Source organism: Jaculus jaculus, chromosome 14, assembly GCF_020740685.1.
Source record: "Jaculus jaculus isolate mJacJac1 chromosome 14, mJacJac1.mat.Y.cur, whole genome shotgun sequence".
Lineage (NCBI taxonomy): Eukaryota > Metazoa > Chordata > Mammalia > Rodentia > Dipodidae > Jaculus > Jaculus jaculus.
Window position 1 is genome coordinate 67,791,019 of NC_059115.1, and position 27,384 is coordinate 67,818,402.

General features: G+C 43.4%; 1 protein-coding gene across 2 annotated transcripts in view; it reads left to right on the top strand.

Moving 5' to 3' along the window:
* Lix1 (limb and CNS expressed 1) overlaps positions 1-27,384 on the top strand; it is a 72,710-nt gene that overhangs the window by 22,606 nt on the left and 22,720 nt on the right. For both annotated transcript variants that reach the window (XM_045134148.1, XM_004651608.2), the window contains exons 2-4: positions 383-546; positions 22,248-22,388; positions 25,069-25,164. In XM_045134148.1, coding sequence (XP_044990083.1) covers positions 383-546; positions 22,248-22,388; positions 25,069-25,164 — 401 coding nt within the window. The remainder of the gene's footprint in view (positions 1-382; positions 547-22,247; positions 22,389-25,068; positions 25,165-27,384) is intronic.

The window sequence follows — 27,384 nt, forward strand, 5'->3', positions numbered from 1 at the left end:
TGTGTCCCCCTTGTGCATCTGGCTAACGTGGGTCCTGGGGAATCGAGCCTCGAACTGGGGGGGTCCTTAGGCTTCACAGCCAAGTGCTTAACCACTAAGCCATCTCTCTAGCCCTGTTTTTTTTTTTTTTTTTTTTTTTGAGGTAGGGTCTTGCTCTAGCCCGGCTTATTCTATTCTTTTTATTTATTTATTTATTTATTTTTTGTTTTTTGTTTTTTGAGGTAGCGTCTCGCTCTAGCCCAGGCTGACCTCTATAATAGTCTCAGGGTGGCCTCGAACTCATGGCGATCCCCCTACCTCTGCCTCCCGAGTGAGTGCTGCGCCTGGCATGTCTGTCCTATTCTAATAGTTCTTACTGTTTCTTCTTATTTTTTTCTTCCAGTGAATGTCGTGTCAATGCTGCAGGAGTTCTGGGAGGGCAAGCAGCAGCAGAGGGCCGCGCTCCCCAGCGAGGGCGTGGTGGTCTACGAGTCGCTGCCGGGCTCCGCGCCGCCCTTCGTCAGTTACGTCACCCTGCCGGGAGGGAGCTGCTTCGGTAACTTCCGGGTAAGAGCGGCCAGGCTCTGCGGGCGGACGGTGATGGGGCCGAGACCGAGCAAACCCCATGGTAACACGGTGATGCTACACGTTTCCATGGATACCGTGAAACAAACTTGAGCCACAGCCTCAGTATGATGTTCCAAAGTTTTCAAATAGAAGTAATTTATATTACGATGGACCCTCCTATATTTCTTCATAGCAAACAAAGTTTATAGCCCAGCATGTCATTTTTGAGACAGCTGCTCTCTTATCCAAAAAAAAAAAAAAAATTCTGGAATAGAATTTGTAGAGTTAAGGAATTGTGGGAAAGCCCTCCCTCTGGGATCTTTCTGCCAGTCACAAGTCTCTGTCTACATGAGGTTTTCAATTTTGCAGTCAAATACAAATCACTTGAATCAATCAACTCCACACCAAACCATGGAGCAATAGCAGAGGGTTGAAAGCTGGCATCAGGTACCTGTTCTTTGCCTGGCTTCTGCTTCAGCCTACTTGTATCCTCTTGAGAACACCATCTAACTTCCCACGTTCCCCAGTTTTGTGATGGTAAATAACTATGCCCACAAGAAACAGACATGCAGTGTGATTTGGAAAGATGTGGGCTACCCCAGAGGTATTCTGAGAGTCATTCTTATAGTAATTCTAGACTTCCAGATGGGTGAATTTTTTTCCATTGTTTTAAATTAACAACTTCCATGATTATAAAAAATATCCCATGGTAATACCCTCCCTCCCACTTTCCCCTTTGAAACTCCATTCTCCATCATATCCCCTCCCCATCTCAATCAGTCTTTTATTTTGATGTCAGGATCTTTTCCTCCTATTATGATGGTCTTGTGTAGGTAGTGTCAGGCACTGTGAGGTCATGGATATCCAGGCCATTTTGTGTCTGGAGGAGACCGTTGTAAGGAGTCCTACCCTTCCTTTGGCTCTTACATTCTTTCCACCACAGACGGGTGAATTTTCATGTTTATGGTGGGGTGCAAATGCTGACACATTTCTAGTTACATAGCTACACAAACAAGTTGCTCTTCTTCCCATTGTCATTTGGTTATCTGGTGTGTATAAGAAATGTTCACGGAGTCACTACAAAATAGCAGGGGCAGGGGCCAGAGGCACGGTGCACACCCTGCAGAAATCATTGTACAAGAAAAGTTATGGCGATTACAGAGTTATAACTTAAGGGTTCATGAAAGCAAAAGATAAGGAACATCTACACTTCCCAGTCCCCTTTCTGAGGCCCTCTTTAATGCAGTCACTGTCTCTCAGTTTTCAGTAGCTGGCAAAGATACTTTCCTTGCAGACTATGGAAACTCATACATGATCAAGCTTGGCTTTTAGATTTGAGAACTATGAAGCCCACAGGCAACTTTTCAGTGTCTCTTTGCCTTCTAAGTCTACAGAATTTATCTTTTTTTTTTTTCCAGGCTAACATCATAATTGTTATCATTCATATTTCCAAATCTCCTTTCCCTTTGAATTTCTTGTTTTGTTCATTTATTTGTTTCCTGTTGCCTCGTGCATCTGTTTCGTGTTGTCTCAAGTTCTCTGTGTAGTGAGGGGATGGTATAATTTAATACACAGACTTACAAACCCTTGCTGCCTAGGAGAGGCGAGGAGTTCTTAGGAAATGTAGATACAAGCTGGGATGTGCAAGAGACGTGCTCTTGGGAAAGTGAGAGATTCTCAACATAAAGAATTGCATGTGCAAAGGCACACAGCAAGAGGAAACCAGGCACTTGCGGGATTTTCATAGCACATTAGTCTGTGTGGCAAGGACCCATGGGAAAGAACATTTGGACACACGTATCGTGCCATACATACCTTGTGAACAACGAGCAGGTTGTGTGGCATGTAATCAGAATCTCTGAGTGTGAACAATCGATTCAGATGTGTTTCTGAGTGCGCGATAACTCTGCCAAGTAGCAGGAAGATGCTGTAGCCCTAGGTGAAGTGAAGACCAAGAGGCAACGGGTCACAAGTCGTGAGTACCCCTGGACGTCGAGCTGTCCATCCAGGACAGCTGTGAATGGCATGAAAGAACAGAAGGACAGGAGTCGGGATCGTACCTACTTTTGACTTTAGTCACTAGTCCAGGAACATAGGAGTAAGAGGAGCCGGGATTCTGGGCATGTGGTCAATGTACAGGGCCTGGAAGAGCCCAGGCTGAGAAATGCTATCAACCAAAAACAAATGTAAGACTCCAAACTCAAGAGGGAGATGAACTGTATGTGCCTACAATTCTGAGCTGGCCACAAGGTTGTATGTGTATCAAGTGTGAATATAATGTGAAAAGAGGATCAAGAGGTGAATTTAGGAACAAGTTAAATGGGGAAATAAAAAGAAAGACATTTCTCTTCTGGCTGATGATTAGCCAGAAAGAGGCAGGGAAGAGGGGATTCATCTTGAGGCTGAGAATGCAGAAAACAGGGACCAGCCACAGCGCAGAGAGCAATGTCATGTGCCTATAACTGTGGGTACTATAACAGCCTTTAATGACCTGCAAAACAGTAACTTAGGGAGCAGCAGCGACAAGTCAGATCATAGGCAAAAGTGTAAACTGAGGCTTAGAACACAGAAAGTGTTTTTTCAGCAAGGATTTGGAAATAAGAAAGATACATCTTTGATTTCTGATTAATTTCTGATTAAGAAATGACAAAATTTGTGGCGAGGTGGCTCAGTGGTTAAGGCACTTGCTGCAAAGCCCAACAACCTGGATTTGGTTCCCCAGCCCGCATGTAAAGCCAGGTGCACAAGGGGTGCATCCGAGCTGGCCTGCAGCGGCTGGAGGCCCTAGTGTGCCAGGTCTCATTGTATGTCTCTCTTCTACCCCCCACTCCGTCTCTGCTTATAAATAAGTAATTTTAAAAAATTGTTTTAAAAAGGAAATGGTAGAATTTTTTTTTTTTTTTTGTTTTTTCGAGGTAGGGTCTCACTCTGGCCCAGGCTGACCTGGAATTCACTGTGTAGTCTTAGGCTGGCCTTGAACTCATGGCGATACTCCTACCTCTGTCTCCCGAGTGCTGGGATGAAAAGTGCGCACCACCACACCCAGCAGAAATGGCAGAATTTAAAAGAAACACAAAGTGCATGCCTCAGTCAGTATGACAGAAGGGATGCAATCATAGGAATGCAGTATCAGCATAATACAAAACAATCCAATGTATTACACTGAGTTAAAAAAAAAAACATGAACTACTTTTTAAAAAAATTTTTATTTATTTATTTGAGAGCGACAGACACAGAGAGAAAGACAGATAGAGGGAGAGAGAGAATGGGCGCGCCAGGGCTTCCAGCCTCTGCAAACGAACTCCAGACTCGTGCGCCCCCTTGTGCATCTGGCTAACGTGGGTCCTGGGGGATCGAGCCTCGAACCGGGGTCCTTAGGCATCACAGGCAAGCGCTTAACCGCTAAGCCATCTCTCCAGCCCATGAACTACTTTTTGAGTAGTAAGAAACTATGTTATCTTAGCAACCAACTCTTCTATAAAATTATTTCAAAAAAAAAATTGAAAGGGAGGTAATGGTTCCTGGTTCCCTTCTTATTGAAGTCTAAATCCCTTGCTGTAGGAAGAGACTTTACAACTGATCCCGCCTTCCCTCCCAGCGTTATCTCCTGGAATCCCTTGTCTGACAGTTGGTACTTCGACCTCACCTCCACCCTATCGGCCATCCCTGTACTCATTCATGACTGTGCTCTACTGGTGACAGCTCTTGCTACCCTGTCTTCTTTTTACATTCAAAAAATATTTTGACCTGGGTGTTGTGGCGCACACCTTTAATCCCAGCACTCGGGAGGCAGAGGTAGGAGGATCGCCGTGAGTTCAAGGCTACCCTGAGACTACAGAGTTAATTCCAGGTCAGCCTGGACCAGAGTGAGACCCTACCTTGAAAAACAAAAAACAAAAAAATATTTTGTTTATTTATTTGAGAGAGTGAGAGAAGCAGATAGAGAATGGACACACCAGGGCCTCCAGCCACTGCGAATGAACCCTAGATCCATGTGCAACCTTGTGCATCTGGCTTATGTGGGTTCTGAGGAAGTGAACCTGGATCCTTTGGCTTTGCAGGCAAGTGCCTTAACAGCTAAGGCATGCCTCCAGCCCCCTGCCCTCTCTTTTTGCACAAACCCTGCTTCATTTTCTAAGATTTCATGTACATACTCTCTCAGTCTTCCTGCTGGAAATTATCTACTTTATCTGATTTCCCAAAGCAGTTATCTGTTTCTCTGTTTACTGCTCCATGTTATCTACCTTATGTTAAGGTAACACCTGCCTGTTCTGCCTCTGTAATACAAAAAGAAATTCCTCAGGAATGAGGCCCATATCCCTATGACCCTTACAACTTCAAGTGCTATTTATTTTATATCATAACAGCCTAATATATTTTGTTGAATCAATACCCAAAGGCATAACAAACCCCACACATTAATTAATTTAATGTTTTTTCATTCATTTTCATTGTATATAATCAATAGTCTGCAAGAATTTTTTAAAGTAGGGTCTAGGAAAGACGAATCAGTGATATTGACAGCAACTGATGGGATTTTGTTCACATCTATGGTTGAAGTATTGAAAGTGGATGAATGTGAAAGAATTGATTTAAGACCCTCTAATTCCCTCTGGATTTAATTTGTGCATAACTCTTCTCCCACTCGACTCTTGTGACCATGAATAGCCATCTCTGGCTGTACTCACACCCAGACATGCAATACATTTGTTTATAGTTAATAAGTGTATGTATTACAATCTATCTACAACATAATACTTTTGGCAGATCAATGAATATATCTAGAAGATATGAATCTAGGAAATTCTAGTGTTCCCTTTTTTTTTTTTTTTTAGCTACCCTGAGAATTATGAACTTCCCAAATGTCTCATAAATTTTGACCCAAAATGATAGGACTTCCCTTAGGCAGTAGAGCCAACATCCTCCTTGTGGTGTTTAAAAAAATAGAAAACAAGATGAAAACCTGACCTCCCCAGCAGGAAGGCCTCTTGGTGATTTCTCTGATCATTTCAGGGTCTCCTTTTCCTTATGTTTAAATCATCATATTTTAAGACTCTCAGGAGAATTGTTAACATCCTTGCTTTCAAAGATCCAGAATTTCCTGAACCAAATATGTTTCAAAAATGAATTTGGGTGGTTGGCCATCAAATCTAACCCCTTAACCTATTTGGCCTTCCAAAATATGATTTGAGAAAGAAAAACTAGGAAGGGCTTTTTAAGAAGGAACATTCTCACAAAGTAACATGCTTACACGTTTTCTTTGTCAGTGCAGAAGCACCCTAAATGCTATTTTCACCATATAACATTTCATCATGTCTGTGCCAGCAGTTGGCCTATGGGAACCTGTATATTCATTCTTGCCATGCCTTTCACATAATCAAATGTCACCCCTGTGCATTGCAAATCATCTCGTGATGGGTCATGAATGCCAAGACCATGTGCTGAGACATGGAGAAACCATTATGCCAGCCCGTAGTCTTTTACTGAGCCATGGACGTCACCTCCAACGGTGCCAAGTAATTGAAAATACTTGAAATGGAGTTTGAGACTGGATTGCAGGCCTAATCCCTCTGGTTTCAGGCAGTTTCATGAAAACTGTAAGAGATTATGCTCATTCATTCTTTAGAAAAGTGGTATTCATACTGGACTTTTGTTTTCTGGCTAATGAAAGGAAGGCTGCCCATGGGCTCCATGGACACTGGTTTTTATGCAAAGCGCCTCTCACTGAAATATATGGGAAGCTTGTGTCCATGAAGACTAGTTAAAGAATTTTTCTTCGGTCTTGACACAAAAACAGAAGGATGAGAAGGAAAATGGTTTTATTTTATTGATTTCTAAACAATAAACAACACAAAAACACATGGATGGGGGAGAATGATTTTATTTTATTAATTTCTAAACAATAAACAAGATAATACAGGTACAAATTTTTTTTCCAGAAGTTATATTGAACTACATTATCATTTACTGGGTTTTATATTTTAAAAAGCCCAGGCATTATGTAGAAATTCATGCATTTTTTAGCAAATTTTTGTGCCATTTTTGTCTAGGCAGTTAATCCTTCCCTAGCCACATATCACAACCATGAAAACTTGCTATAATTTCTATGTGTCACAGTAAGAGCTGCACAAAAGCCATCAGCTAGATCATCATACGGCTTGCCTCTCGACAAATTCAGAAGGAAAGCCATTCACTGTTCTAACAGCTGTTTTTATTTCTAAACCCCGAGGAGAATGTGAACATCTAATTTGCTATTTTGATTTAAAATGCATGTGACTCAGAATTTTGTCCTTAAGCTTGTGATATGATCTTCTATAAAGTCAGCTAAAGTGTCTTGGAATTGAGAATTCTACTCTTACTCTGAGTAAAAGCACAATTTCCCTTGGGTATAGCACCATCCCATACAATTATTTAGGGATATGAATTATGATTAAATCAAAAATGTACACACTGGTTAAAACATTTATGTGGTACCTCCATATATTTGAAAGGTGGGGCACCTATTCATTAGGGCATTATACCTTATTTCTCTTTTTTATTTTATTTATTTATTTGAGAGACACAGAGAGAGAACAAGGCAGATAGAGCCAGAGATAATAGCCTACCAGGGCTGCCAGCCACTGCAAACAAGATCCAGATGCAGGTGCCACCATGTGTATCTGGCTTATGTGGGTCCTGGGGAAGCAAACCTGGGTCCTTACGCTTCACAAACAAGTGTCTTAACCACTGAGCCATCTCTCCAGCCCCCATCCCTTCTTCTTCACTGAAGTATTGGGTTGCTGTGTTGAAACGGACTGAGAGGGGGAGGGGATATGATGGAGGGTGAAGTTGCAAAAGGGAAAGTAGGAGGGGGATTACCATGGTTTATTGTCTATAATTATGAAAGTTGCCAATAACAAAATTTAAAAATTAAAAAAAAGTTCAGGCATCAGCACTGGCGTGTGCTTCTTAGGCTGTAGAGTGTCAGGCGCCACATGCAGCTGAGACCATTCGTGTCTTTGCAGGCCAACTGTTGATTGGTTTCTCCACCACAGGTTTATTTATTTATTTATTTGAGAGAGGGAGAGGCAGATCAAGAAAGAGCCACAGAGAGAGAGAGAGAGAGAGAGAGAGAGAGAGAGAGAGAGAGAATGGGCATGCCAGGGCTTTCAGGCACTGCAAATGAACTCCACATACATGTGCTACCTTGTGCATCTGGCTTTTGTGGGTCCTGGGGAATCGAACTGAGGTCCTTTGGCTTTGCAGACAAGTGCCTTAACCGCTAAGCCATCTCTCCAGCCCTTCACCTTAGTTTTAACCAGCATAGGATTGTAGGGGAGACAAGAGGGAACAGGGTAGTTGAGCTCCTTATAAAGTTGTTCATTTTACAATGCCCTTTCACTCTGATTTGCAACCAAAGCCATTGCCTGTGAAAACACCCAGAAGAGCTACCATTGCAAGATTGCATTGCCTAAAAGGAAGATAAGAGAGTTTCATTTGCTTTGTTTGACTTACTTAGCACTCACCATCTACATCAGAACACGTGTTCTCTACTTTTGTTCATTTACATGAGTCATCTAAGAATCCAGGGAAGAAAAAGCATATCTAAATCCCAATAAAATCAGATTATAAAATTAAGTTGTCCCAGGAGACAATGACTAAGGGAAAATTTGATCAATTCAACTCCTATACTTAACTATGTGGAGTTGTAATGCTCTCTTTACCAATAACTAAATCTTAACATTCCATACTTTAAATGTAGGCATAGTTCCTGTCATAAAACTGAGACTACTGCCCAACACTAATGCTGCTTTAATGCTAAATAATTCTTTTTTTGTATTCCCTTTTTTAGTATTAAGAACATTTGAGGGCTGAAAGGATGGCTTAGCGGTTAAGGCATTTGCCTGCAAAGCCAAAGGACCCTGGTTCTATTCCCCAGGACCCATGTAAGCCAGATGCACAAGGTGGCACAAGTGTGTGGAGTTCATTTGCAGTGGCTGGAGGCCCTGATGCACCCATTCCCTTTCTCTCTCACTCTCTCTTTCTCTCTGCCAAATAAATAAATATAAATTGTTTTTATAAAAGAGCATTTGAACATTGTTAAGATAATTAATTAGAACATTATTAAGAACTTTGTACGGATACATCATGTGTTAGTACCATCTTCTCCCTCCTCCCTGCCCCTATTCCCCAGTGGGCCCTCCTTAGTGGGGTTGCTGGTTAGTTATTGGGGGGAGTCAGTGCCTCTGGGCATGATGTCCCAATCTGTGGCTCTTACAGTCTTTCTGCCTCCTCTTCCACAAAATTCCCTTAGCCATGATGAGTGAGTTTTCAGTATACTTCAGAGATGAGCTCTTAGGAGCCTCTGGATTTCTGCTTTGGCAGGTGTTGAAAATCCTCAGCGTCTGTCTCCTTCACCCTGGCTCTGACTGTCAGGCTCACCATGGGAACAGCATTCTTGCTCATTCCTCTGTGGTCTCGCCTGGGCATTGGCTGAAATGCGAGGAGTGGCTTATCTCCTCGGGTCTCACTGCCTTCTGAAAAAGAACAACAGATTCCCCAAAGGAGAGTGAGGTTAGCTTAGGTTACATTGGACAAGCAGTATTAATTTAGGGGGATTTTGATGGATGTAGCCCCTCTTTTAGCCAAAGACTAGTGAGAGATTGACATTGGCAAACATATATTTGTCTCCACAGGATGCAGACCTGGTTTTCAGTTCCAGATATGGGTTCCTTTCCACTGAGTGGATCTCTTAGCCAATCAGAAAGCCATTGGTTACCCTCCAAGGCTGTGTGCCACCATTGCCCTGGTGTGGACTTCTTGTCATGCTGGTGGCTTCTGAGTAGCTTAGAGCCCTGCTTGCTCACATAGTTGGCCACTTTCCCCCAGTAGCTCATGTAGTACTTTCCAGCACTAGACGGACTAACTCTCTGGGTATTGGCTCTCTTCTGATTTCCGAATGGGTCCCTCTTCCGTGTTCTGTTTCGGCAGCATATGGTGTCTTCAGCAATAGGGTCTTACCTTTTCCCTCAGGTGGGTAATCAAGCGCTTTGACAGAAACCTGACTTGTTTGGGGACCTCGCAGGTCTCTGATCAACAGCTCAATGTGGGTAATTGCTAAACATTTCTGTTTGAAATCATCCATGACCTCTTCCCTGCCTGCAGGGCTGTGCATCTAAGTCCAGATGCAACATACACTGTGCAGCATAACAGTGTAGGTTCCTGGGTCCTCCAGGCCTGGCCATGGTTCCCCTGAAGGCATCCCAGGCAACCGTGAGGACCAAGGTTGTGGGGACAAGAGAAAGAATCATCGGGAGACAGTTTTGGAGAACAGCTCTCGGTTTAATGTCAGTGAAATGGGTTTATAAGCAGTTGAGGATGGGAAGAGGGTTCTAAGGGGGTTGGATGTACAAGGGTGCTGGCTGATGTCTAATTAGCAGATGGGGACATCCATTCCAGCATGCTCGCAATGGTATTTGGTACAGGGGGATAGACTGTGCAAAGGTTGCTGGCTGATACCATATAAGACATTTCCTAGGCAACTGGCCAAAGGCCACAGGGTTATGGGCAAGGCCTAAGTTTTATCTGAATGTCCAGGTATCCCCTGCTTGGAGAGGGAGCGGCCTTACTTCCTGTTGATCTCAGGGTCTGAGATTTTGTCCTGGGGTCCAAGCTCACTGCGACCCCCAAGAATGGGGGGAGGAGCTTCCCTGCCAGTTTGGTCCCCAAGATATGACCTGCGGTTCAGGCCACTGCAACCTCTCCATAGCTTGGGGCCTTCATGTCAGACAGCTTAGGTTTGCTTTAATCCAGAGACCTGCCTCTGTCCGATATAACAACTTCTAAAGGAAGTATATTCTGGTGGAAATCTCCAAAAAGAAGGACCTTGGTCTATAACTAATGAGACCCAAAGATAGCATAGTGAGGTATGACCCCATCCCATTTGAAAGTCATGTCAGCTAATTATCAGGCTTTAATGACTTGCCTGTTAAATTGGAAATACATATTGTTTTAATAATATCCTTTATTCCCCAGGCTCCTCCCCTAGCTTTAATCTGTTCCTTTCCTTATTAAGTAAAGTGAGTAGAGATGCTTGACATCCAAAGAAAACAGTAGAGAGTGGTGAAAGGAAAGCTTAGGAAAAGCCCCATGGTAAGATTTGGCAATCCCCACAGGAGGCTTGCAGCCCCTAGGACAAACACTTTGGGAAGATGCTTATTGTCTCTCGAAGCTGCTGAGGGAAGAAGTCTGGCTTTGTCTCTTTAACCTCCTCCTCTATCCCTCTCATGGAATCCTTTTACAGCAAAACTATTGTAAAAAGTAAGGCAAAACCAGGCGTGGTGGTGCACATCTTTAAGCCCAGCACTCGGGAGGCAGAGGAAGGAGGATTGCCCTGAGTTCAAGGCCACCCAAAGACTATAAAGTGAATTCCAGGTCAGTCTGGACTAGAGCTAGACTCTACCTCAAAAAAAAAAAAAAAAAAAGAAAAGAAAAGCAAGGCAAGCCGGGCATGGTGGCGCACGCCTTTAATCCCAGCACTCGGGAGGCAGAGGTAGGAGGATGGCCATGAGTTCGAGGCCACCCTGAGGCTACATAGTCAGCCTGGGCTAGAGTGATACCCTACCTTGCAAAAACAAAAACAAAAAACAAACAAACAAGCAAACAACAGAAAAAACTAAGTGAAAATTTTTCGCTTTGATTAATTCATCTTGTCTTAACCTTAACCTAAATGAAGGAAGGAAGGAAGGAAGGAAGGAAGGAAGGAAGGAAGGAAGGAAGGAAGGAAGGAAGGAAGGAAGGAAGGAAGGAAAGAAGGAAGGGAAGAAAGAAAGAAAGAAAGAAAGAAAGAAAGAAAGAAAGAAAGAAAGAAAGAAAAAGAAAGAAAGAAAGAAAAAGAAAGAAAGAAAGGAAGGGAGGGAGGAAGAAAGAAAGAAAAAGGAGAAAGACATGGGTGTGTAATAAATACTTACCAAGGACTTTGGTCTAGGTATGTATGGAGAATGGCATTTGCAGCCGAGGTAAATGGGGAGAAGGCCAGGTGGTTTATATTATAGAAATAACATTCTGACCCACCATGTGCCTGAAACGTTTCTTTCAGTTGACAGGAACTGGTGAGTTTTTTTCTGAAAATTGGACTACCAAACCAGTCCCCTCCCCCATATCCAGCAGAGACCTCCTGTTCCCAGCACACAGAGCTCTAAATTGTTCCCAACATATTTGCAGCCGGCCTGACCCAAAAGAGACACGATATTAACCTGGGTGACGGAGTTACCCCTTTTCCCATCGCCATCTGGAAGTGGGGAAATGCTAATATCTCCACAATTACATAAATTGGAGCACACAGAAATGTTCATGCTTTGGCCTGAGCGGTCAAGGTTTCACAGAACCGCAAACAGTGGAGCCTGGTTTGTGGCATTCTTTTTTTCTTTTTTTTTTTTTTGCTGCAGGCTTGCTGTCAGGATGGAATGGAGGTGTTGGTGACACTGACCAGAACCAACAGGCCACACTCACACACTTTGCAAGACGCTCGCAGAGCCTCCCGCAACAAGTTACAAAAGCCACATAGTCACAGCCACCTGAATGACAGACATAATAGCCTGCAGGATTTGGGCAAGAATTTTCACTTCCCAGAGTCAGTTTATTTGTTTTTGCCACCTGCATAGTCCTAGCTTGAGAAACCCCGTGGCTATGGTATAGTGTTAAGTAAATGCCACCTAAATATCACTGGTCTGTCCTTGAGCCCAGGAAAGACGACTCTGTAATGTGGATAGTTCCCAAACACATACAATCTACAACATCTGTCATTACCTTACTGCTATTTAAAAACCTGGCTTTTGTGGACTGTGTTTCAACCCCCTCAGCTGGCATCGACAGGCTTTGAGGAAAGTGTGCCTAAGTTGGTTCTATAAATTTTGGACCAGAAGACCTTTTTCCTTATTCTTGAAAATGCACCTATAAATAATTCCAGGACGTCTATTGCTTAAGATGGAAAGAAATCTCTTATCTTGACGTTTTTCCACATATTTTCCAATAGAAACTATGACTGCTGGGATGTATGCTCAGTCAAATCTTAGAATGTAGACATAACAATGCCTATGCATCCTGCATATTTTCTAAAACAAGGCATGGATGCAAGTCAATTAACTGAGGGCTGCCAGGAAAGTAGCCAGACTCCAGACTCTAAATTGTATCAAATTGCCCCGAAGATGCCCTATAAATAACACCCCTATAAGTACTTTCTTAAGAACTTCATAAATAATTAATAACAGGACTAACTTCTTTCTTTCTTTCTTTGTTTCTTTTCTTTTCTTTGGTTTTTTGAAGTAGTGTCTCACTCTAGCTCAGGCTGACCTGGAATTCACTATGTAGTCTCAGGGTGGCCTTGAACTCATGGCGATCCTCCCACCTCTGCCTCCCAAGTGCTGGGATTAAAGGCGTGCGCCACCACACCCGGCTGAAACTAATTTCTTATTAGGGATTTCTATTTATAAAATGTCTGTGACATCGAAACTTTATTTCCACTTCTTTCCATGAGAAAACAAAAATGACTTGCATTTTTTTGTTCGTTTGTTTTTGTTTTGTTTTTAGAAGTAGAATCTTGCTCAGGCAAGATTCAGGCTGACCTGGAATTCACTCTGCCGTTCCAGGCTGGCTTCAAACTCATGGCAAAACTCTATGCCTACTGAGTTCTCCTCCTACTCTGCCTCCCAAATGCTGGGATAAAAGGTGTGCGCCGCCACACCCAGCACCATTTTGATTTGAAGACAGTGGACAGATCAATCTTGGTTGGATCTTGACACCAAGTTGTGGAAAGTTATCAAGGAAGAAATAAGAACTGCTGTGAAGAAAAGCAAAACTGAAACTTTGCTTAGATGAGTCAGTAATTTTTGGGAGGACTATCAAAAGGATTTATTGATTTGTTTGCTTGTTTGCTCTAGCTCAGGCTGACCTGGAATTCACTGTGTAGTCTCAGGGTGGCCTCGAAATCACAGCGATCCTCCTACCTTTGCCTCCTGAGTGTTGGGAATAAAGGTGTGTGCCACAACACCTGGCTATAACGGTTACTTAAAATTTTTTATTTTTTTATTTATTTGAGAGCAACAGACAGAGAAAGAGAAAGGCAGAGAGAGAGAGAGAGAGAGAGAGAGAGAGAGAGAGAGAGAGAAAGAGAGCGCATCAGGGCCTCCAGCAACTGCTAATGAACTCCAGATGCATGCCCTCCTTTGTGCATCTGGCTTATGTGGGTCCTGGGGAATCGAGATTTGAACCAGGGTCCTTAGGTTTCACAGGCAAGCACTTAACCACTAAGCCATCTCTCCAGCTCTATAATGGTTACTTTAAAAGTTACCAAATCTTAGCCGGGCATGGTGGCGCACGCCTTTAATCCCAGCGCTCGGGAGGCAGAGGTAGGAGGATCGCCATGAGTTCGAGGCCACCCTGAGACTCCATAGTGAATTCCAGGTCAGCCTGGGCTAAAGTGAGACCTTACCTCAAAAAAACCAAAAAAAAAAAAAAAAAGTTACCAAATCTTTCTTAAGTTGAGCAACAACCATGTGGGAGGATTTCCAAAGCTCTGGATCCCATATTTATCCACTTTCTAGAGGAAAGGACATGTAATCTCTGAGTTAGTCATAGCTAAACCTTTTTGAAAATATATTTTTATTTATTTACTTATTTGAGAGACAAGGAGGCAGATATCTCTATCTCTATATCTATATTTACAGAGAGAAAGAGAATGGGCATGCCAGGGCAGCCAGCCACTGCAAACAAACTCCAGATTCATACATACCACCTTATTCATCTGGCTTACGTGGGTACTGGGGAATTGAACCTGGGTCCTCTGGTTTTGCAAGCAAGTGCCTTAACTGCTAAGCTGTCTGTCAGCCCATAGCTGACAGTTCTATCTCTTCTTATTTCCCCTTCGTAGTCCAGAAAAGCCTCCAGAGGAGAATAGGACGGAAGGAGGAGGATATTGGGGTAACCATCGGCACATGACCCCTCTCAGTAGGCATAGAGTTTTGCCACAATGTACTGCACCTCCGTCACTCTTTCTTTTAAATTAAGTCAAGCTTGCTGTGCAGAGGTAAGAGGAGCTGCTCTTGCAATCTCCTGTTAAAGCGACCCATGGAGTATCAAAGGGGGAGCTTTGGTAAAGTATACTAGGCTAGAGCCAAGTTATAGCTCCTCTCTTCCAAAGTGTGTGAACATTCCTATGAAGAGCCAAATACCCTAGTGCTCAAAATCCAGACCCATAAATCAGAGCGGTGTGAGTGTGGGGTGAATCTTGCTTTGCTTGCCTTTTTTTTGGTAATTATTTTATGAGAGAGAGAGACAGACAGACAGAGAATCGGCACATCCGGGCCTCCAGCCACTGAAATGGAACTCCAGATACATGAGTCACCTTGTGCATCTGACTTATGTGGGACCTGGAGGCTGGAACATGGGTCCTTAGGCTTCCTAGGCAAGTGCCTTGACCACTAAGCCATCTCTCGAGCCTTTTGTTTGCTTTTTAAGTTGCATCACCTTGGGATGCCTAATCTTTTTAAAGCCAGAGTTTCTACAGTTGCAAAACAAGGGTAATAACAAAACGAACCTTATAGGATTGTGTAATAACAAGACGCGATACTGAACAGGAAGTGTATAGTTCAGGGCCGAGCGCATAGAGTCAGTGATGAGATCCTGGCACTAACCTCTCCCTCAAGAGTGCGCTAAGAAAATACTCAGTTACTACAAGCAAGCAAAGCCTTCATAAATAATCTCAGATTCACCAACATTTATTGTGTCACATGCTCTCTGAGGACCAGGACCCTGAAAACAGCGTAGCTAGACGGTTCTGTGTCATCTCGAGTCATCTAAGGTGGCACCGAAGCTGTCAGAGAGAGAGAAGCTGCCACCTGAAAGTCTGACTGGGTCTTCTCCCAAATTCACTCAGGTGACCATGGACAGAAAGCTTTTGTGGGGGCCGGGGACATAATATATCAGCTAGCTTTTCCGCAAACTGGTTATCTGACAAGGCACACAGAACAGAGAAGCCACGGGGTCCTTATCACCTAGTGTCAGAAGAAGGACACGGGCACTTCTACCATGTTCCTTGTTGGCACAGATCATCTGTAGTGAAGACTGGGGATGACTGTGTGAAGACAGAAGTACCACAATCGGGGTTGGTTCCCTGAGGGCATGCCACAGGCTGCCAGCCATCGCCTCTAAATGGCTTTCACAAGCAATACCACAGTCAGGGCGTTTTTGTTTTTGGTCTTCGTTTGTTTGTTTTTGCTTTAATTTTGGAAGGCTTTGACATGATTGTAATGGTTTGCAATTGACGAGCAAATGAAAGGCATCTGAGCCTCATGACATGTGCCTGAGGAGGTCTGCTGGCCACTTGGAAAGTATGTGGCTCCACATGCCTAAGAAATCCACAGCCGACTTTGCTGAAACCTCCACCGTTAAACACTCCACTTTCACGAAGTACAAAGGACACATGTTGTCTCTGTATATGGACAAGGAAGCATGGCCAGTGCATAAGGCATAATTTACAAATCTGTATTTATGATGGGGGTCTGGCGAAGAAATGGCAAAAATAAACCACACAACCTGGGAAGTCTGATGCTAGCAGGAAGTTGCATTGAAATAACATCATACTTCACTTAACGCCCCTACTGATGTCTTTGACGACCAGTTTGAAAACAGTAAAACGTGCTGTCATTTGCCATATTTTATTTTCTCACAGTGTTTATTTTCCCACTGTTCGAGGGGAGCTCTAACAGCGTCCTTTGCAGCAGCGTCTGCTTCCGGCACCCCAAGAGGAGAGCGTTTGGGCGACATTTCTTGCTCAAGTCCATTAGGGGCTGAAAAGCCTCCTTAAAGATCACAAAAGAAAAGTATGCAGCACTTACTGGCTGGAATTGGGAGCTGCAGAATAGAGGGGAAGGCGGCTGGTTAGCATTACAGACATTTTGAAGTACTTGTCTTTCAGAAGTACGTGAGGGACAATAGCAAGAAGAGCCGTTTGATGGCTCAGAATTTATTTTATTTTATGTGCTTATTAATGGACACACTTTCCCCCTCACTGGAAGAAAAGATTGTATACACAGAAACAACTAAGTAAAAATAGGGGGTCTTGGGCTGGAGAGATGGCTTAGTGGTTAAGCGCTTGCCTATAAAGCCTAAGGACCCCGGTTCAAGGCTCGATTCTCCAGGACCCACATTAGCCAGATGCACAAGGGAGCGCATGCGTGCCCATCCTGTCTCTCTCTCTATCTGCCCCTTTCTCTCTCTCTCTCTCTCGCTGTCCATCGCTTTCAAATAAATAAAAATAAAAACAAAAACAAATTTTTAAAAAAAGATAGGGGGTCTGCTTTCGCACCCTGATTGTGGTCCAGTCTCTCAGCATCCTTGCCCACGCTTTCGCTCTTTCTATTCTCTTGGCCTGCGTGGCTGTACTTTGATCTGTGAAGCAGTGCTTTCTGGTTGTAAATGTATGTGGCGCCTTTGATCTAGTACTTAGCTGGTCTTATTTTAAAATAGATAGCTTCTTTTTATCTGTGCAGTGTTTACTAGATTCCTCTCTATGAGAGATGGCTTCAATTGCTATTATTCAGAGAACTGTTTCTTAAGAACCTTATTATCTGGATTCTAAACCTCAACAGCTCTATTATAGATCCTATAAAAACGACAGCCATTAAAATGAACTGCTGCTACAGATGCCAGGTAATACTTACAAAACTTTTGCTTTTTTAATGGGGAACTGACTTTCCAAAGAATAATAAATGTATCCTATACTTAGGCAAAAATGGTCCATAACATACTCAATTATACTTATGGAATCCAGATATTAATACATTTAAAATTATTTTGTTTATTTTTATTTACTTGAGAGCAACAGACAGAGAGAGAAAGAGGCAGAGAGTCACAGAGAGAGAATGGACACACTAGGGCCTCCAGCCACTGCAAACAAACCAGATGCATGTGCCACTTTGTGAATCTGGCTTACGTGGGTCCTGGGGAATCGAGCCTCAAACCGGGTTCCTTAGGCTTCATAGGCAAGCACTTAACTGATAAGCCATCTCCCCAGCCCCACTTTTTTTTTTAAAGAACTTCAGACCCATGCACCATCTTGTGCACCTGGCTTATGTGGGTCCTGAGGAATCAAACCTGGGTCCTTTGGATTTGCAGGCAAGTGTATTAATGGCTAAGCCATCTCTCTAGCTCATTAATACACTTTCGTATTACTAAATTATAGTACCATACAAAGTGGTTCTTGTTTAATCAGTAAGAAACACATTGTTTTAATTCTTTCAGAGAATTTCTTGAATATTGTGTCTGATGCCTTAGTGACTTGTTACTGAGTTTCCTGCACTGAATTCAGTTATTCCATTAATAAATGCTATCATAGACTTAGTCATTTATCAAGTACTGTAGTTCAAAAATGTAAAGAACAATTAGCAATAAAAATCCTTTGATCACTCAAAATTTACTTTGTTGTATATATTCATTAGTGGGCATACTATTTTTCCTTTAGGGGGTTCAGTCAGGGGATATAGATAGGGGAGAAAAGTGGAGTGCTAGCTAACAATTATATTTATGAGTGGTCATTAGTCATGGGGACAGTGGTCCTCCCTCATCTGGAGAGTGATGGAGACTCAAGACTCAAAATGCAACATTTCTAGCCAAGTCTACAGCACAAAGTAAACCTGTCTGGTTTAACACAGATGGCCTAACCCTTGGAAGAGGTCGAAATTTTGAATGCCCAAAGTTGTAGCTCAAGCGTTCTTGCCTGCCGTGCAACACTGAAGAGACTCCCTTCTCCCCCCCGCGCCCTCTCAGGCTCCATCTCCTAAAGGTTTCATAATTTCCCAATTGCACCATAAGCTGGCCTTTTACTGTACGAGCCTGTGGAGGACATGTAAGATAGGAACTGTAGCAAGGATCACTCTTGGTTGTAAGTTTGAACTGCTCTCCTACCTTTAATTCTTTTGCATTATTATGTTCAGGCAGATGATAGACAGATAGATAGATGATAGATAGATAGATAAATAGATAGATGATAGATAGATAGATGCATGATAGATAGTAGGAATATATATATTTATATATATATAATACAATATTATATATATATATATGGAATATATATATTTCCTCTTTCCTCAGGGCCATGTTCTTTTTTAAAACAAATTTAAATTTTTATTTATTTATTTGACAGACAGAAAGAGGGAGGAAGAGATGGAGAGAAAGAGAGAGAGAGAGAGAGAGAGAGAAAATGGGTGCGCCAGGGCTTCAGCCACTGCAAACGAACTCCAGATGTGTGCGCCCCCTTGTATATCTGGCTTACGTGGGTTCTGGGGAATAGAACCTTTGCAGACAAACATCTTCACTGGTAAGCCATCCCTCCAGCCCAGGGCTATGTTCTTGTCATTTTAGAAGTCTCGCTGTTACTTCATACAGGCACTGACCATTCACAAGCGTCTCTAAGCACTGGGCCTGGCTTACATCCTGTGAAGCACGCTGAAGATGCATACACTCTCCCAAGGCTGGCGGTTGGGCAAAGGAGTGGGAGGCAGTGCAGATCAGATAAGGACACGAGAATTACAGTTCAACATCTCTGCTATCTTGGAGGTTTGAGGACCTGGCCCCTGAGCTTGGGCCGTTCAGCTGGGTTTGTGGAGATGAGCAAGAGAGGCTGGTCTCTGGCAGGGCGGAGTGCTCAATGTAGGTGGATGGGATGAGGATGAAGATATGTTGAAAGCAAAGGAAAGGGATTCGGCTTTTCCCATGTTGGTGGAATGGAGCCTTTTAAGGTGATGAAACTGCAAAATGAAGTGTGATCCTTGTTTCTGTCCCTCCTCTTTCATATTGAGTGCTACGGTGATTCTGGAAACCATGCGATTTGGGTAGGAGGAGCTGTGGGAAAACTAGCCCCCAAAGTTCAGGTGGACTAGAGTGTTTCAGCCACTTCGTGGTAGGCCCAGAACTGCCTAGTTGCCCTGTTGACTAAATCCCACGGGTTTCTCTTTGTGGCATGGGTTTCTCACTAGGAACCCCTGAATCTGCAGCCCTGTTGCTCACCAGAGCATCTTGGAGAGAGGCCACCACACCCTGGGTGCTATAAAGATGTGGGCTCAGTCTAGATCTTCCAGGCTTTCATGCTTCTGTCTGGACCCCCAGATATCCACACCAAACTAGAACCTGAAGAAATGGAATGGTAAGCTATTTAAAAATGCGACAGAGGCTGGAGAGATGGCTTAGCAGTTAAGGCATTTGCCTGCAAAGCCAAAGGACCTTGGTTCGATTCCCCAGGACCCACGTTAAGCCAGATGCACAAGTAGGTGCATATGTCTGGAGTTCGTTTGCAGTGGCTGAAGGCCCTGGCATGTCCACTCTCTCTCTCTCTTGTCTACCTCTCACTCTCTTAAATAAATAAATAAATAAAAATTTGTTAAAAAGTGACAGAAAAAAAACCAGTAAAATCAAGATATGCAAACAGACCCATGCGAGCAATGAGGAAACTGGGCAAGGAACGAGGAAGATGAAGGGTGATATTACATTGGGGAGCACTTCTGAGGGTCATACCAAGGCCTTAGATGTACTAGGTATGTGCTCTACCATTGAGGTACACCTTCAGCCCCCAACCCCATTTTATTGTTGGCTTTTAAAAAATATTTTTATTTTTATTTATTTATTTGAGAGAGATTGAGCATACCAGGGCCTCCAGCCACTGCAAACAAACTCCAGATGCATGTATCACCATGTGTATCTGGCTTGCATGGGTTCTGGGGAGTAGAACCTAGGTCCTTAGGTTTTGCAGGCAAGCGACTTAACTGCTAAGCCATTTCTCTAGCCCTAAAAATATTATTTATTTATTTATTTGCAAAGAGAGAGAGAGAGAAAGAGAATGGTCACACTAGGGCCTTAGCCACTACAAATGAACTTCAGATGCATGTGCCACCTGTGCATCTGGCTTTATGTGGACATTAAAGAATCGAACTCAGGTCTTTAGGCTTTGAAGGCAAGTACCTTAACCACTGAGCCATCTCTCTATGCCCTCCACCTTTTTTTGTTTATTTTTATTTGGTTATTTGAGAGTGATAGACAGAGAAAGAGGGAGAGAGAAAGAGAGAGAGTGAGAGAGATAATGGGTGTACCAGGGCCTCTAGCCACTGCAAACTCCAGATGCCTGCACCATCTTGTGCATCTGGCTTATGTGGGTCCTGGGGAATTGAACCTGGGTCCTTTGGCTTTGCAGGCAAGTGCCTTGACTGCTAAGCCCTCTCTCCAGCCCCGCCCTCTGCCTTTTTGTTGAGACAGAATTTCCCTGTGTAGCCCAGGTTGGCTTGAACTCACCATCCTACTTCTTTGGCCTCCCAAGCACTGGGATCATAGGTGTGTGTCAGTGCGTCTGGCTTGAAAAAAAAAAAAGACGGTTAGTGAGTGACTGAGCATAGACTGTCTGTGGCCTCTAACTTTAGGAAGGCCAAATGAAGTACATTCTACCCAAACTATGTGGACTATGAGCAAAATAGAAAATCAAGGAACTGTTACTAGAGGGAAAGTGGGGTATAACTGCTGTAAAAGCAGTCTGTAAATTCTGACAGTAATACCTTTGCTCTAATGTAGAGATAAAAATGTATAAGACCACAGGCTGGAGAAATGGCTTGCAGTTAAAGTATTTGCCTGTGAAGCCCAAGGATCTTGGTTTGATTCCCTAGGACCTATGTAAGCCAGATGTACAAGGGGGCGCATGCATCTGGAGTTCATTTGCAGTGGTTAGAGGCCCTGTCATGCCCATTCTCTTTTTCTCTCTCTCTCAAATCAATAAATAAATAAATAAAAATACATTTTTAAAAATGTGTAAGACCAGCATGCACCAGTCTACCAGGCACTAGAGTTTTATAGTCCATGTATTATGTATAGACTGCTACCAGGGACCGGGTCTTCTTTGTGCTTTCTCTGCATTAACTAATTGATCTTAACTTCAACCCTGTTATTCTTCCCATTAATGGAAGCACAGAGGGACCAGTTAACTAACTTGCCCACATTCTTTTTTTATTTTTTCAAATTTTTATTAACAACTTCCATGATTATAAAAAAAAAAAATCCCATGGTAATACCCTCCCTCTCCCCCCACTTTCCCCTTTGAAACTCCATTCTCCATCATATCCCCTCAACATATCAATCAGCACCTCTTTTATTTTGATGTTATCATCTTTTCCTGCTATTATGATAGTCTTGTGTAGGTAGTGTCAGGCACGGTGAGGTCATGGATGTCCATTGCCCACATTCTTACAAAGCTGAAACTTGGAACCTTAGCAGTCTAACTCCAGACCCCCTGTGTTAATTATTGTTAAGAGTGTTTTCATTGTCCCCATTACTCTTCTTCCTTCCCTCTGCTCTGAAATAGTTATCTGAGCAAGACCTTCATAACGAAGGTAAATAACCTAGCACACAAAAAGTAGCCATTATTACTTATCAAAAGAGTATGCAAGGCCCGCAATCCGCATCAGACATCCGATGACTCTGGAATGAGGTCAAAAGCAATGGAAGACAAGGAAGGCATTTGCACAGTCTCTGCAGCTGGGAGAAAATGTGCATGATCTCAGGGAGATTAGCAATGACCATATAAGAATAGATGTCTGAATAGAAAGGTCCAGAGGCCCGCTGATGCAGGGATAAAAGGGTGAGATGCTGGATCCTTTCATGACTTCTTTTCTCCTTCCCTTCTCAAGTGCTGCTTAAGTAGAGCCGAGGCCAGGAGGGATGCAGCGAAAGTGGCCCTAATCAACTCTCTCTTCAATGAGCTGCCCTCCCGCAGGATCACCAAAGAGTTCATTATGGAGAGCGTGCAGGAAGCCGTAGCCTCCACCAGCGTGAGTACCGGGCCGGGCGGAAGGAGCTGCTCTCAGAATACTGTTGTTGGCGTCTTGACTGATGCCACAGTGAGGGATGCCTTTTTTTTTTTTTGATTCCTATTTTTTTTTTAACATGTACAGGCTCAATGTTTACTAATTAAATCATTCATTTTCGGCAAAAAAAAAAATATATGGGTTGGAAATCATGAAGTTGAAACTGGCTCTCAGAGTGATACTCTTAACCTCCCTGGATCAAAATTTGTGAAGCTCTTAAGTGCATGTGATCAAATGATCCACCTTGTTCTGTATATTTGATGTTTGCTTTTGTGCGGGGGAGTATAGATTTTTAATGAGGGTCCAAGAAGGTTACAACAGAATACTGCTTTATGATCTAACGATAAGCTAGCTTCATCCCCCCACAAACTTAACTAATCATTTAAGCTTCCTATCCCAAGTGTTAATTCCTCAGCCGGTGGGCCGCCCTACGGCTCGTATTATGAAAATACGGGCTGTTCAGCCAGCTCAGTATGTGTTAGAATAATCATGGTTGCTATCAGTTTAGTGCTTTTAGTGAGCTTTGAAAAATGTTTTGATTTATTTTTATTTATTTATTTCACAGCAATAGACAGAGAAAGAGTCAGAGAGAGAGAGAGAGAGAGAATGGGAATGCCAGAGCATCCAGCCACTGTAGATGAATTCCAGATGTGTGCGCCCCCTTGTGCATCTGGCTAACATGGGTCCTGGGGAATCAAGCCTTGAACCAGGGTCCGTAGGCTTCACAGGCAAGTGCTTAACCACTAAGCCATCTCTCCAGCCCGAAAAATGTTTTGAAAGAAAAAAACACAAAACAAAAATCTTAGACACTTACATAAGAAAATTCCTTTGCAATTTAGCACCAGATTAAAAAAAATTTTGAAACAGAGAGAGAGAGAGAGAGAGAGAGAGAGAGAGAGAGAGGGATTGAAAATGGGTGCACCACGGCGTTCAGCCACTGCAAACACACCCCAGACACATATGCCACCTTGTGCATCTGGCTCATGTGGGTCTTGGGGAATTGAACCTTGGTCCTTTGGCTTTGCAGGCAAGCACTTTCACAGCTAAGCCATCTCTCCAGCCGCAGCTCCAGCTCCAGGTTGTTTGCTTTTTCCTGTTCCCCGTTACTGAAAGCCACAGAAGAAGACTGGACCCCCACCCATGAGAGGCGGCTGCCTCTGTGAGCTCAAGGATAGGAGTTTGCTCCCATTATCAAAGGGAGTAGGTACCTTCTGTTTACCTGGGCTCAGCGGTGGGAAGAGGAGAAACCCTGTCATTTTTCTCCTCTGTTTCCCTTAAGCTGAATAGAAAGCTTCTGTCATTCTGGACCAGCTGCTAATGAAGGACACTATCGGACCCCGGGTGGCCTTCTTCCTCCTGTAAAAGCTCTTATCACTCAGAAGAGAGATGGGAAGAGCTGGAGGCCTAGAGAGAAGGCAGGGAGCTCTGCTCTATACCTGACCCGAGGATGAAAGGAAGCTTTTATTTTCTGGCCCTGTAAGTTTCAAGCGCCTTTGAGGAAGAGAAGTTAGGAAAACGATGCCTGATTTATATACATATGGAATTTACTCAGAAGCAAGGAAGGGCCCTCAGTGTAAATGTAATTTATCTTTTTTTTTTTTTCATGGAAATTTCTAAGGAAAGAGAATATATATGGCCTGCAGGCTTCTGGATGGATTTCCTCTGGGATATTTAAAAAGCCAACATAAATATTTCAGTGGCAGTGTGTTAATGTTATTGCATTCAAAAGCTATAAATTTGCTGCTATCTGATGCTGGTAGTTGTTTGTTCAGACTTACAAAGTCATCATTGCCCACCTTCCTGGCAATCCAAGGCCATAGGATATTGAAGGAGGCCTGGATGCCATTCCAGAAACCTTGTCAGCTTCCCAGCACTGCTCCCCAACACCAAACTGCAGGCAATTTCATTTCTACCTGTCACCCACCCACCTTGCTTCCTCAAGATTAAGTGGTCTGGGAGTTAACAAATGTAAACCAAGACTCGTGTCTCCAGCATGTTCTGCGAAGTTCCCCCTAAGAATCATGGTAGTAAGATATGAATGGTCCACACAGCTGCAAGATTAATTTCAGTTGTATAATCTTACCTGGTTATAAATGAAATCAAAACATGATGTCATCAAGCCTTGGTGGCAGGCATGGAGGGCGGCCACACAAGCATTAGTAAAAATCCTGTGCAGTGATACAAGTGGTTCTGTTCTGGGATAATTACTGTGCTAGCATTTATACCAGCCAATAACAGTTTAATCTGATTTTGAAACCCTCTTTACTCTGAATCGTGATGAGATTAATTAAGGATTTCATCAAAAATCAACTGGAGTTTTGGTTGTAAATACCTGCTAGAGTTAGGACAGTAATAGTGAGCTCTTGATCATTCAAGGAAGGGAAGGAAAAATCAGTAATTTTTTTAAATTAAATTTTATTTATTTATTGGAGAGAGAGAGAGAGGCAGATACAGAGAATGGGTGCACCAGGGCCTCCAGCCACTGCAACCAAACTCCAGATGCATGTGCCCCCTTGTGCAGCTGGTTTACGTGGGTCTTGGGGAATCGAACCTTGGTCCTTAGGCTTCGCAGGCAAGTGCCTTAACCGCTGAACCATCTCTCCAGCCCTCAATAATGTTTTCTCTGTCTACTTTCCTTCCCAAGGGCACTTTAGATGATGCAGATAACCCCAGCACAAGCATCGGGGCCTATCACTACATGCTGGAATCGAACATGGGGAAGACAATGCTGGAGTTTCAGGTACCTGACCTCATGGCCCTTGTATATTTGGTGACCCAGTCCAGAAGCCTGGGAGGCATGCAACTCTTATCACCAACATCTTCTGTTCCAATAATCTACTGTTTAAAGTTGTCACCCTCCTGGAGGGCCAGCATGCTGACTGCTTCCTAGCCACACTTCAGTAGGCTGAAACAAACCATAAACATGGGACAGCCTTTGCTTTTATAAAGATTTAAGTCTAAGATCTAGGCGTGGGACACCGCAGTCTTACATCCCTGTCACACATCCCCAGCTTTTTGGGACTAAGATCGCCGTTAAACAATAGTGTGCATTTTGAGGTATTGGTTTTAACTCTCCTGTTCTTGCTTTTCAAAAGTCATAGATGAGGCCTTCCACTGTGTTGACAGAAAAGTACCACTTTGGGGCTGGGGAGGTGGATCAGCAGTTAAAGGCACTTGTTTACAAAGCCTGACAGTCCCCGTTTGATTTCCCAATACCCACACAAAGCCAGGTGCACAAAGTGGCATATGCATGTAGAATTTGTTGACAGCGGCAGGAGACCCTCAAGTGCCCACACACTCTTTCTGATCAGTCAGTCAACAAATATGTATATATACATATATATACACATGGTTTTTTTTTTTTTTTTTAAGAAGTAGCTTAGGCTGACCTGGAATTCACTATGTAGTCTTAGGGTGGCTTCAAACTCATGGCGATCCTCCTACCTCTGCCTCCCGAGTGCTGGGATTAAAGGTGTGCGCCACCATGCCCGGCGAATATATATATATATTCTAAAAATAGAAAAATACCATTTCAGTTCTTACCTTTCTATTAAATAAGATTTACAGTCAACCAAATCAGAAATGTAGCAACTTGTGGGGCTGGAGAGATGGCTTAGCGGTTAAGCGCTTGCCTGTGAAGCCTAAGGACCCCGGTTCGAGGCTCGGTTCCCCAGGTCCCACGTTAGCCAGATGCACAAGGGGGCGCACGCGTCTGGAGTTCGTTTGCAGAGGCTGGAAGCCCTGGCGCGCCCATCCTCTCTCTCTCCCTCTATCTGTCTTTCTCTCTGTGTCTGTCGCTCTCAAATAAATAAATAAATAATTAAAAAAAAAAAAAAAGAAAGGTAGCAACTTGTAACCCTTTTTCTCCATTGCTGACAAGCAATAACAGAGCTAAGGAACTACATTATCTACTGCTAATAATCCACAATTTACGTATTTTCTTCTTCATGATGATATGAAAGCATACCTTTACAGACAACCTGTTTTTCTCTTTCAGTATACTATTCAGTAAGTTATGTGAGATATTGTGAAATAGGCTTTGTGTTAGACGATTCTGCCTAATGACAAGGCAATGCACATTCCCTTAACACGTTGAAGGTAGATGGGGCAGACTATGATGTTCACTAGATTGACTGTGTTATGTACAGTTTTCTTCTTGAGTTTCTTTGCCATGAATGGGAGGAGAGAAAGGGAGAGGGGAAGACAAAGAGCGTGAGGAGAATGGGAGAGGGAATGGGCACCCACCCATCAGGGAAAGAGAGGGCTCCAAAGAATGAGAGAGGAAGAGAGAGAGAGAGAGAGAGAGAGAGAAAGGGAGATGATGCCAGGTGTGGTGGCGCACACCTTTAATCCCAGCACTCTGGAGGCAAAGGTAGGAGGATTGCTGTGAGTTCAAGGCCACCCTGAGACTACATCGTGAATTCCAGGTCAGCCTGGGCTAGAGTGAGACCCTACCTCGAAAAACAAAACAAAACGAAACACAAAAAGGGAGATAGAGATGAGAAAGAGGAGAGAGGAGTACATATAACAGGGAGCAAAGCCAAAGAGCCAATTAAGAAATATTTTATTATTTATTTGAGAGAGAGAGAGAGAGAGAGAATAAGCCCTCCAGAGCCTTCAGCCATTGCAAACAAATCCCAGATGCATGTGACACATTGTGCATCTGGCTTGTGTGGGTCCTGGGGGATTGAACCTGGGTCCTTTGGTTTTGCAGGCAAGCGCCTTAACTGCTAAACCCATCTCCATCCCATCTCCTTTTTATTTATTTCTTCTTCTTTTTTTTTTTTTTTGAGGTAGGGTCTCACTCTAGCTCAGGCTGACCTGGAATTCATTCTGTAGTCTTAGGGTGGCCTTGAACTCACAGCAGTCCTCCCATTTCTGCCTCCCAAGTGCTGGGATTAAAGGTGTGCATCACCATGCCTGGCTCCATCTCCTTTTTATTCTACCTGGAGTCTCAGTC